Raw genomic sequence first — 11,845 nt, 5'->3', positions numbered from 1 at the left:
CTTGGAAAATTCTATCAATGTATACTTGAAATTCTGTTTGTATTAAACAAAATGCATTTTCTTCTTTCTTTTAACACTGTGTAAAAGAACATTATGCATGTGAGTGGTTTGAGAATTAAATGGTTTAATACTCAGATCCTTGTTCGTGTCTTATAGCTGACTGGTCCTTACCCAATGTGGATTTTCTGCCTGGTCCTGGCTGTGGGCAGCTCTACACTCTCCTAAGCTGAGGAGCTTGAGAGAGCTTGCACGGTGCCAGGCTACTGTTCCTGGCAACTCACATGGCTTCTGTCCTTTTTGGCTGAATTTTGTCTCACCTCCTCAGCAGGCTCAGTCCTTTTCAGTCTCCCCAGGAGGATCAAGCCATGTGCTCTTGCTGCAGGCCAAATTTTGGATGTTTTCCCAGCAGCTTATGGCAGGGGAAGCATTTTGGTTCAGTGCCATGCTAGGGAGGCCCAGGCACTGCCTCAGCCCTCCTCTTTCACCAGTGTCCACCTCCACAGCCCAGAGCACAGCTGAAATAAGCAGAGATTACAGGAGGTTGTGTGTCTCTCAGTGACTTTCACAGGCAGGAGATGGGATCCAGCAAGAAAAGCCACAGTGGTAATTGTCAGAGGAGGGCAGGGAGAGGAAGAGCTGCTTTCTGACTCTTTGTTACTTTCTAAATGCTTCCCATTTTCTCCTAGGGTCCCAGCCCCTCTTCTTTCTAAGGAACTGCTCCAGGGGAGCATGTACCTAAAGGAGCCCCTGAAGGACACCTCTCAGATGTGTATGGTTTGCCATGGTCTGTGGGACAATGGAGGAGGTGGCTCTCCATGTCCCAGTCACACACTGCTTGCACAGATGTTCAAACAATCCTGCTAGGAACAGGAAAGAGTCAAAACCCTGATAGCTTCCAACACTAGAGGCCCAGTGACCAAAGATCTGACATACCAGCTTTATCTAAGTTAACTCCCTCACTGCTTGGCCGCTCTAGCAGTTCCTGCCAAGAGAAGCCTTTACAAAGGTGGATATTTTAGTGGTCCTACAAAATCCAGAGTAAATGGCCCACTGGGGAGTGCAACCCACTATCTGCACACACCACTTTAATCACCTCCTGAGGACAGGAACTGTGCTTTCACTGTTTGGTTTGAAACATCTGCCTGAAATGGAGAAATCTTCTGCATCCTCAGGACAGCCCTGCCAAAGGTCCTATAGCAATACAGCCACCCTAAGAAGACAAGAGGTCTGATCATGTGTGGCCTGGCAGCAGGCTAGGACACCTCAGCTGCTGGAGTAAACTTGCAGGTGAAATAATTTATTTTTATCAAAGCTACAAGTACCAGCTAGCTTACCTGGGCACTGTTGTGGTTCATGGGCACTGCTGCTACAGTAACTGTTAGATGAATGTTAGCATTAAGAAGAGTTTCAAAGCCTTGACTATGCAAGGCTGTCACTAGTGGCTCCCAGCACTTGGACACACAGGACACACCAGAGCTGCTGGCAAGCAGGGTACAGCTGTTTGGCAGCTCTTCCACCCACATGGAGCTGCAGAAGGGTGTTCCTAGCCCAGCCAGCACAAGCCTTATGGCTGCTGCTGTTCCACTCACCTTTGTGGTGTGGAACCCCATTTGCTGGAAAAGAAGAATTTAAATAAGTCTAGGAAGTGGCTCAGTGTAAACTGTGCATTCAGAGAGCAGTCTGTTACATACAGATCTATAGGTTTTAATGAACCAAGTGATCAGAGTTACAGAGGGTTGGGCACAGGAAGGACAGCAATGCTGGACTTGGGTGCCACAAAAACACTGGTGCCAGATGAAATTCAGCTTTCCTTGCCACAAAGGACAGGACAGGTGAGGTGACCTATGAGCCCAATCACCTGACATGGCAGGGAGGAGCAAGGACAGCCCAGCTGGATGCAGTCCCTCCATGCACCAAAGAGCAAGACCAACCAGCCCAGGAGCAGCCCATGCTTTGTGGCAATACCCCACCCTCTCCTTTTCCCGAGGCAGAGGAGGGAGAAGTGAGGCCCTAGCAGCCCCTTTAGGAGCAAGGATCAGCTATCCTGCCCATGAAGATGATGGTGTTGAGGGCAGCTTCCCGGATAAAAAGCAGGAAGGGCCTGTTGGCATTGAAGATTTTTCTGTTGATAGGGAAGGAACGGCCAGAGATGGTAACAGCTGTAGCAGCTGAGGCCTCACTGCCTTCTTCATTCACCTGCCAGCCAAGAGACAAGATGGAATTAAAATACAGACATTATGCAGCATGGAGAGGGCTCACCCTCCTCCTCCTCCTCCACAGAACATGGAGGGAACAGAACAGAACTGGGAGGGCCAGCCTCCCTCCAAAGCTCCAGACTTGCTGATAAGTGAACACTGTAGGTTCAGAGCTATTTTTTTCCCTTTAATATTTGTTTTTTAAAAGCAAAATATGCTGGCACAAAACAAGGCTCACCTCAAGGAAGGCTTTGTGGAAAGCCTCAGACACGTACAGGTCTGTGCGGCCCTCTGCAATGATACCTGAAATATAAAAACATACAGAGGTAAAAATGAGTTCAGAGAAAGCTCAAGAAAACACATTCTCATCCTTCATGGCTTGGGATCAGGCAGAAGACATGGCTGTCCTAAAACAAAACATCCTCCTCCATGTGCAACTGACTGCTAAACTGCCAGAGTGCAGAGTGTCCATGGTGGGACTTTACCAGAGAGTCCATCACTGGCTGCAGCAACACAGAAATGCTTTTGTGTGCTTGTTCCTCACGTGCCGCTGCACCTGCTGCCCTGTCTCGGGAGTGGCTGCCCCTCACCTCTACCCTGCACTGCCCTATCTCCACATCTCACCTGGGAGTCTGGCATTTTCTGGACTGAAGAGATCTTCCAGCCCCATTTTCCTCAGCTTTTCCTTGACACTGAAGTTGTCCTCAACGCGGAAACGAGGGAGATAGACGAAGAGAGACATCTCCTTCATGGAATCTATCCAGCCCTGCAGCTTCTCTGATGTCAGCTCTCGCTCCACCTCCTCCAGTGGTGTCCCAGCACTGGGCAGGACCAGCAGCATCGTGATATCATCCCCTTTGTAAGGCAGCTCCAGCACCTGGACTTTGTCCTGGGGGAGGAATGCGTAGCGGAATTTTGACTCCTGGTACATAGTTGGGACTTGGCAGGTCTCACCATTGGCTTTATGAAATATATCCAGTTTTGTGTTTGGAGCTGGGAACTGCGATTTCCAGTGCCCCTAAAAAGGAGAGGGGGAAAACAAACATAAGCACCATATCTCCTCCAAGGAAGTGTGCTGTTCCCCACTTCTGTTAGCTTTTGTTACCTTAAAATAAATAGTGTTGACCAGGACCAAGACAGTGAGATCATCAATACCACCTTCTGGGATCACTTCTGTAATGCGCTTCTCTGTCTTATTAGCCACCCACTCGTTAATGATCTGCCTGGAAAGTTCTGGCTTCTCCTAAAGGAAGAGAACAAAAAAAGGTTAAGCCGAGGGTTTTAAACCCCTCTTTGTACCCCTTCTGCAGGGGACAGGTTCCCAAGGGTACGTGCTGGGGAAGGACAATGAAGCTTAGGTATGATGAGTGGGGACATGGCTGTGGTTAAGGTGAGCTGAAGTGAGAGGAGCTGCATCCCAGATTCCCTGTTGCTTTCACTCGTGTCCCACACACCCAGAGCAGAGCACTGCTGGGCAAAAGACAGCAATGGACTGGGGGTATGGGGTGGAACCAAACAAATAAAGCAAACTCACTTTGAAGTTCAAGGGCCAGAGTTTTGCTCCATAAACGATTTCACTGATGTTCTGGTAAGTCTCATTAAAGACCAAAGATTTCTCCCCGAAGAGACGGTTGGCTGACACCAGCTCTGAGGATTTGTTTGCTTTCTTGTAAAGGCGGCAGTTCAGCTTGGCAAAGAAGAAATGGATCTGATCTGATGTCTTCTCTGAAATGGTGTCAAATCTGAAGACCTGAACAAGCCAAACAGCAACAAGGGATCCATGAGGAGGCTCTTGTGCTCCTGGGCCCCAGATGAAATGGTGGTGCAACCTCTGCCTCAACATCAACAAATCTGCAGGCCCTCAGAGCTTCACCCTCCATGTGTGGGAACCCAAATCTATGGAAAATCAACACATCACCTGTCCAAGACCTTTAAATGCTGTTAAAATTAACATGGTATTCATAACCCCTTACCACACCCTAGAAATGAGCATTGCACCCACAGGGCCTAGAAGCAGCTCTGGAGTCATATCAGGTCATGGGAGGGCTCACATGTGCTAAACCCTCCTGTGAAAATGCTAAAGGCTGTTCTTTCCCAGAAGGAATTCTCATGGCCTGTTGAGTACTTCTGGTACCTCTTATCTATTTTTACAGGGACTGGGAATATGTAGCAATCATTTTGAGGGTGGATTTTTGCAGCACAGGGAATTTTTTTTATCTGTTTCCAGCTGCCAGCTGGAAGGACAATTATGATTTGTCTACTGCTATCCAACCTCAGGGCTTTAAGGCACAGAAAATCCCACAGCACATTGCTCTTTATGAACCTCCTTTGGCACTGTTTCCTGTAAGGCATTCCTGGTGTTCCCAGCCATTTCATAGGGATGGGGGGGTTAGGACTGCAGGTGTGGTTGGCTCAATGGAGAAGGTTCCCCTTCAAATGGGAAGGACTGCCCAGAGGGGAACACACAAGTGAAGATTTGCAGGTGTGTTTATAGCTGCTCCACTCAAACTGTGTGTATAATGGCAGGAGACCACCAAGATTATTTGTTCCAGAGGCAGGATTTGAAAGGACAGCAACAGAGGGCTTTGATTCACACCTCCTCATTGCAGGAGAAAGGCTCCTCTGGGCTGAGGTCTCCCATTGGAGAAAAAGGTATGGGCAGCATCAAACCCCACATAGCAGGTGAGTGGGTCTGACATCGAGAAGGGTGCTAGGACAGGCAGAGAGTTAAATTAGCTGCATGGAAGAGCCAGAACCCAGAATTACCTCTTAGTCTGGGATCAGAACTATCCCTGAGTAGAGGGCCAACAGGTGGAGGAAGAGGCTCCCCCTGCCTTGGAAGTCAGGTGGACTGCGAGGTCTCCCATGTGTCTGATTTTTTGTCCCAAGTAAGAGAGAAGGAATGTGAAAAAGCCCCTCTGACAGCAGGACTTGATATCATGGCTTTTCCTGCTTTTTAAATAAGGAAAAGCTTAGCTCAATCTGCAAGAAGCAAACTGTTATCATTCCCTTTCTTCACCTTCCAAACAGGCTTCCTTTCCTCCAGATAAAAACTAATCTCTCAAACCCAGGAATGCTGGATCCAAATAGGGAGTAAGGGGAAAGAGCTGGGGTCTAAACAAATCCAGAAACAGGGCTTGGAGCAACCTGGTCTAGTGGAAGGTGTCCCTGCCCATGGCAGAGGGTGGAACAAGATGAGTTTTAAAGTCCCTCCAACTTGGGATTTCCTTCTCAAGGCAAGGAGCTGTCCTGACCCTGAGAGCAGCCATTAGCCATGATCACCTTTCCTGTCTTTCAGACCTGCTACAGGAAAAGGCTGAGGAATCTCCACCAACCTCCATGAGCTGCTGGAGGGTGCTGCCACAGGCTCCAAGCTTGGTCATGGCGAAGGCTGTGGAAATGCTGAGGGGTGACATGAAGATGTTTTGCCCATTGTCTTTGGAGTCAGCCAGGTACTTGTAGAAGACAACAGCAAACCGAGAGTTGGCTTTTGACAGCTCCCAGACCCGGGGGTTGGTGGACTCTGGGAGCTTGTCCTTTGCTGGCTCTTGCCCCTCACCCTCCTGGGGCTTCTTCTCAGGGTTGCGATAGATGCAGATGGGGTTCACTGGGATGTGGCGGGGCTTTGCGGTGCAGATGTCTTCCACAGCATAGTGCTCAGGGGCAGCCAGCCCCCAGACACTGAGCAGACACAGCACAAGGAGATGCATTGTCCTGGAACCAGAGAGAGAGCTTAGACACACGGCCTGTCTGTGAAACCTGTGCTGCTGCCACGGCCACAGGCCCCTTCAGCCAGCATCACAGTGACAGCAGCCCCACAGTCCTCGCCAATCATCCTTTTGCCCTGGACCTGCAGGACAAACGAGGACAGACAGACAGCAGGAGGACAAGCTTGCCTGTGAGCACACAATGCTTTTAGAAGCAATACACTGAAACCAGCGTTTTCCCAGTGACCTGGGGCCCCTCTTTTTTAAGCAGCAGGCTCAGCCCTGACAAGTTTCTACCAAAATGGATGATTTGAACTTTTGAGTCCTCTCTATTGGCCAGTGAGGTGGCTATAGTGTAAGGACGCTGCCAGGCTCACCTCAGCCTTACAGTACTTTTCAGTTACTGATGTAGGAGGTACTATGACAGAGAAGAAAGGTGATAAGGAAAAGGAAAATGTCTCCAAGGAAGCTGGTCCCTCCGTGGACTGAGCATCTACATCTCTAATCCCCCAAAAATGTACTTTATGAGCAGTATGGTGTAGCTGGTACATCACACCAATTCCTGCCCAAAGTTCATATCACCTCAATGCAAACTGGTTGTCCTTGGTACCTAAAGAGTGCAGGCTAATGGCAATTATTGTGTTCCAGCAAAAGTAGGTCTCTGAAAATCTTCCAGCAAGAGAGAGATAATTTGTATTTTTCCCTTTGCTAAAGCACACTAAACTTCAGAATGGTTTCAGTTAAAAGGAACCTTAACTATCATCTGATTGCACCCTCTGCCATAGGAAGGGACACCTTCACTATCCCAGGTTGTTTGAAGCCTTGTCCAACCTGGCCTTAGACATTTCCAGAGATGGGGCAGCCACAGCTTCTCTGGGCACCCTGTGCCAGGGCCTCACACCCTCACAGGGAACAATTTCCTCCTAAATCCCATCACCCACCAGCTCTGGCATCAAGGCCTCAAGAGCCATCCCAGGGCCTGCATGCTGTGGTTCTAAGATGCCCTTTGCATGACTGCTTTGTTTATGTAACCCATGGGAGGAAGCTCAACACCACAGCCACAACAGTTTGGGAAACAACTATTAGGAGGGACTGGCAGCCTGCCCAGGTCTTGCCTGCTACAGGGCACTTTTTCAAACATGTGTCTAAGTTAGGTAAGTCTCTGCCTGCCTGCACATACTCACTGCCATGGCTACCAAGCATTGCTCTCTGAGAAACTAAATTAAAAGTCAACTGCATTTAGCACTGGTGACCTCCAGCCTGTGATCTTCCAGTGCTGGTGGGCCAGCACCTGCTGGAGGAAAACGGGAGCAGCTCAAAGGCTGATCAGGAATGAAGGAGACCTCGGGGCTCTTCCACACCCCCTCCCTGAGCTCTTGGCCAATGACTTCATCTGTGCTCCAGTTCCTCTGCAAAAGCAGAAACTACCTCATCTGGCACCAAGGCTGTCTGGAGCCCAAGGCTGTGTGATAGCACAGCAAAACATGAGGGACTCACTCAGGCCATGGCCACAGCTCTCACTGGTAATGACACATAGATCATCTCGCAAAAGGTTTAGGACAGATACAATACCACAAAGGGTAAAAAAAAAAAATCTAAAAAGGAGAGAAGTTAACCAATTAAAAAACAAAAAACAACACTCAGGCCAAGAGAAAGGAAAAATATGAAGACAACTGAAAATTGCACTCCAGGAAGTGCTGTTCTTCCAAACCTTTCAATCCCACAGGAAAAGTCAGCCAGCAACAAGCCAGACACACTCCAGTGTTCTGCAATCCTGGGGCCAGGAGCAGAGCCCTTCACTGCCTGCAGCAGCCCTCCCTCACCCTCACCTGGTCCTGCAGCTCCAGCAGCACCGACACACTGGTGGCCAGACCCACCATGGGAAGGACAACCCCATCATGGTCCCTGCCCTGTCACTGCACTCACCTCCAGGGAAAGCCATGTCCTGACCCTGTCTGTACAAGAACAAACACCTGCTTCTGTCAAACCAGAAGCAGCTTGTGGTGTTTGCCATCACACAAAGTGTTGTTAATCTAATCTCATATTTAGGGACCAAAGCACAAGAGTGGGGAGGGCACCTTCATCCTCACCCTGTTCTCATTAAATGAGAAAGACTCCCTGTTTTTATCTGCAGCAAAGCCCCGACTCCATCAGTTCAGGGAAGATACAGGACTTTATGCTAACCCCTTAAATCTACTTTACCATCCATTAAGGTTGATATGGCCTCTGACACATCCAATCTTGTCTCTTATAGGCAAGAGCCTCTGCTGTTTCTTAGAACAGCTCTTTGTCACAGCTTTTGGCCAAAACCCACTCCTCCTCCTCCTCCTCCTCCTCCTCCTCCCACAGCTCTTCAGTGCTCCCTTTTCCTTTGCAGCACCAACATGCACTCCATGTGTCAACCTGGAAGGAGGCCAAAAGTATTCCCACAACAGCACTGCCTGAGAAGGATTACTGGCAAGAGGGAACATAGAAATTAGAAAAGGTTCTTACAAGGGTGAAGCAACACAAAGTGCAGAAAACCAAGAAACAAGTTGCTGATTAAGCTCAAATCAGAAGGCTCTGGGGAAGCATCGAGAAACTTCCCGATCCCTTGGCTGCTGTACGACATGGTTGGGCTCTCACCAGCACACACCATTTCCATCCCCCTCTTCCATGGCTGCAGGACAGGATGATTAATTGGGCTTACAGACTCCCAGCACCCACCCTCCTGAACCTACTGGGGCTACTGGTAGTGGTGGAAATGTCCCACAGCACCCAAGCACTGTGCTACACAGCCCAGTCAATATAAAATAGCTCAAACCATTTTGAAATTAATTTAGGCTCTTGAGAAGCCTTCCCCACTGCCTCACAGCCAAAACCAGAGTCCAAAGGAAACCAGCAGTGTACTTTTGCAGCCAGCAGTTACTCAGGACTTCCTGACTTCATTAACTGCCCTCCACACCATGACTGCTGCAGGCTGGGGGTAAGACAAGTCTGATGATTTAGAACACCAGCCATCATGACACCTAGGGGTGAGAGGACTCGCTCTAATAGAGCAAAAAGCCACTCTGGCAGCAGCTAAAATTCATAGGCTCCTACTAAGGGAAAAGAAGCTGTTTCAAGGAATTAATTAACAATGAAAGATGTGTGGAATCTATTTTTCTTACCTGCCCCTGTACCTCCAGCCTTCTGCTTTTAGGAGGTAAATTCAATTTTTTGAGAGAACAGTCTTGCTTGAGCCCAAAGCAGTTTCCCCACTGGATTTCTGTGCTCAAACAGAGCTGAGACAGCAGCAGGGGATGGTGGGAGGGGAGTAGGATGCTAAGGCCAAAGGCTGATGACCAGCTGCTGAAGGTTAAGCAAAGAGTAGGAAAAAAGAGGCAATGTTTAGTTTGAAAGAGGTTTTAAAGTTCAATCTGACAAGGGAGAGTTTGACCACCTACCCCATACAAGCGTCACATGCCCTCAGTTTTTGCCAACAGAAAATGAACTGCTTATCCCATGAGAAAAACCTTAAACCCTTCAAGAGTTTGAATAAAAATTATATAAAGCTATTTGTAGATCTAGTTTAGGGATCTTGGAGCCAAACAAAATGTTTCCCCCATCTGTCCCAAGCCCTGTCACCTGTTCCCTGTTTCCTGAACAGACAAGTTGGGAGAAATTGCCCCAGTTCACATTCTGCAGTTTCAAATATATCCCATCTTAAACACACTCACCTGGAAAGGGCCCCCCAGGGAATGGTCACAGCCCCAAGGCTGCCAGAGCTCCAGGAGAGTTGGGACACTTTCAGGCACAGGGTGGGATTGTTGAAATGTCTGTGCAGGGCCAGGAGTTGGACTCTGTGATCCTGGTGGGTCCCTTCCAGTCCAGGATATTCTGTGATTCTGTGACCTTTCACTTGCAGAGCTGGAAAGCTGAGGATTAACAGCAGCTCCCCCAACTCCTGCCCAGATTCACAAGGCAGAGCAGTGAGCAGAACTGAACACAGTTTCTATTCCAGGATGCAGCTGCTCTACAAATTCTGCAGCCTTGCCTCTGAAATTTCAAATCGCAGGAGCAGACTCTCCAGTGAGAGGAACATTTTCCCTTAATGGAAAATGCAACTGCAAACTGGTCTGGGTTAAAAGACCTTGCTGTATCAGTATGGGACATAGTTAAATGGACAGAGATTGTGGAGATAATTTGAAGGGTAATGTAAAAAACATCCTCCATGAGAAAGGAAGGACTCACATACTGTACCTTGTTACTTCAGGTTTAATTTTTTGAGGTAAATGACATGCTCACAGATCCCAGGGTTTTCAGTGATTAGGGATGCTCCGCACCCAGGCAGACATCCAAGCACAGGTTTCCATTTTCCCAGTGCTCAGAGGTAGTTTAAAGCAGTAAAATGAAAAGTGAACAACTATGCACATCCCACAGAGCTCCCAAGGCATTTTTTCCTAGGGTAACTGAGTTATTGTAACATTTGAATGCAGCATGTAAATGGTAATTTATGGCTGGTTTAGCTCCAAGCAACAACCCAGCATTCACATCTGAGCAGAGCTATCCAGGAAGCACCCAAGATGGCCAGTGTCTTAATCCAAACTGCTAGATGCCTTCTTTGCTCTGATGTAGGGGCTGTTTTTCTCCCAAACTCAAAGCAAAGATCAGAGACTCAAAGCCATCAAGCACCAAAGCCTGGCAGCCTGTGGCAAGACAGATGAAGTATCATGCTTTGGTTTTAGTCTCTCCCACATTTTTAGTCCCCAGGGAGCTGGAGTTCACAGTTAGGAAGGAGGTTACAGAAACAACTGAACACATCCTAGCTGGAAAGAAACAGTGCTTAAACATACCTGATGGGTGAGGAGGAATATAAATAGCCTTAATTTTGTTTTGTGCTTTGGGTCTTCACTGTTGAGTTTCATGGCTACACACAGGGAAAATGACTCTTGCACTCACAGAGCAAGATGGAATCAAGGCTCATGAGCTAGCCTTTTCAAGACTTTTTTCTATCCTGCTATCCATATCCAAAGGGGAAAAAAATTCCAGCAGGTACCATCCACTTGAGCCTGGTCTCCCCTCTTTTCCACATGAAGAAACTCAGCAAGTTTCCCCCAATCTCTCTTGATGCAGAGCACCCACTTCTTTCCAGAGGGATCTGACTTTCCAGTGCTCCAGATTTTCCTTTTAAAAGCCAGCCACTGTTGGAATTCAGCTCTTTTTTTTCCCTTCTGAAGTGAGTCACTACATGAGGATTCTGAATCCTCAGACTAATGGCAGAAAGGGTAAGGAAACCATCACCAACTGAAACTTAGTTTTCTGCTGGCTTTCCCACTAAACGGAATTTCTTTATAGGAATTGAATGCTTTGACCCACCCAGCAAGTAAGTGTAGAGGTGTGAGGGGGCCTAATAATGAGCAGTGATGGGCTTCAGCCCAGCAAAACACACCTTACCTTGATCCATGGTGCCCAGGCTCAAGCATATTAAGACAATAGTAATGAACATTATGCATGAACTCGAGGGGCAGAAGGCTGTGCTTGCCCTGGAGTAGAAGGAGCAGTTTTTCAGTGAAGCAGCAGCTTCATCCAGTTTCAGATTTACAGCTAATGACTTGTTAAAGACCACAAAAAGCTGTAAAAGGAGAAGACTAAAAACCACAAAGCAGACTGTGGAGCAAAACTTACTTTCACTTTAAGGCAAGTTCCAAACCAGGCTCAACGTTAAGACAAATGCTGCTCACTCTTTGCTCTGAAGGGTTTGGTTTGCTTTTAAAATATGTACACTCTGAGCAATTAAAAAAACTTGATTATTTTGAGCATCTTTTCTTGTTCACCTCTGGTGAACAGGTGAAGGACCCACTTTGTTTACAGGTGAAGTCAGAAGAGAGCAGACCAAACCCTGGAGATGTGGCTTCTCTGCTATTTGGCATCTCTTATGCTGCAGCCCAGCAAAGAGCACACACACCCTGAGCTGATGAAAAT

General features: G+C 47.9%; 1 protein-coding gene across 1 annotated transcript; it reads right to left on the bottom strand.

The window, feature by feature from the left end:
- Nucleotides 1-1,683: 1,683 nt before the first annotated feature.
- SERPINC1 (serpin family C member 1) lies at nt 1,684-9,258 on the bottom strand. The gene is made up of 7 exons (XM_021525096.3): nt 9,052-9,258; nt 5,531-5,909; nt 3,730-3,945; nt 3,301-3,438; nt 2,820-3,213; nt 2,434-2,498; nt 1,684-2,196 (listed from the first exon to the last, which is right to left on the bottom strand). Exons 2-7 carry the CDS (start codon nt 5,903-5,905, stop codon nt 2,023-2,025), a joined length of 1,362 nt encoding a protein of 453 aa, XP_021380771.1. The 5' UTR covers nt 5,906-5,909; nt 9,052-9,258; the 3' UTR covers nt 1,684-2,022.
- Between the last annotated feature and the right edge of the window lie 2,587 nt (nt 9,259-11,845).

Source organism: Lonchura striata, chromosome 9 (genome assembly GCF_046129695.1).
Source record: "Lonchura striata isolate bLonStr1 chromosome 9, bLonStr1.mat, whole genome shotgun sequence".
NCBI lineage: Eukaryota > Metazoa > Chordata > Aves > Passeriformes > Estrildidae > Lonchura > Lonchura striata.
Note: the sequence above shows the minus strand (reverse complement) of the source record. Positions and strands in the feature narration are given on the sequence as shown.

What these genes read in the sequence shown, in the direction of transcription:
- SERPINC1 (XM_021525096.3), bottom strand. Translation starts at nt 5,905, where the DNA reads ATGCATCTCCTTGTGCTGTGTCTGCTCAGTGTCTGGGGGCTGGCTGCC. An exon ending in TCAACACTATTTATTTTAAG is followed by an intron (nt 3,214 to 3,300) that starts GTAACAAAAGCT and finishes TCTCCTTTTTAG; the next exon opens with GGGCACTGGAAATCGCAGTT. An exon ending in AGAAAATGCCAGACTCCCAG is followed by an intron (nt 2,499 to 2,819) that starts GTGAGATGTGGA and finishes TTTATATTTCAG; the next exon opens with GTATCATTGCAGAGGGCCGC.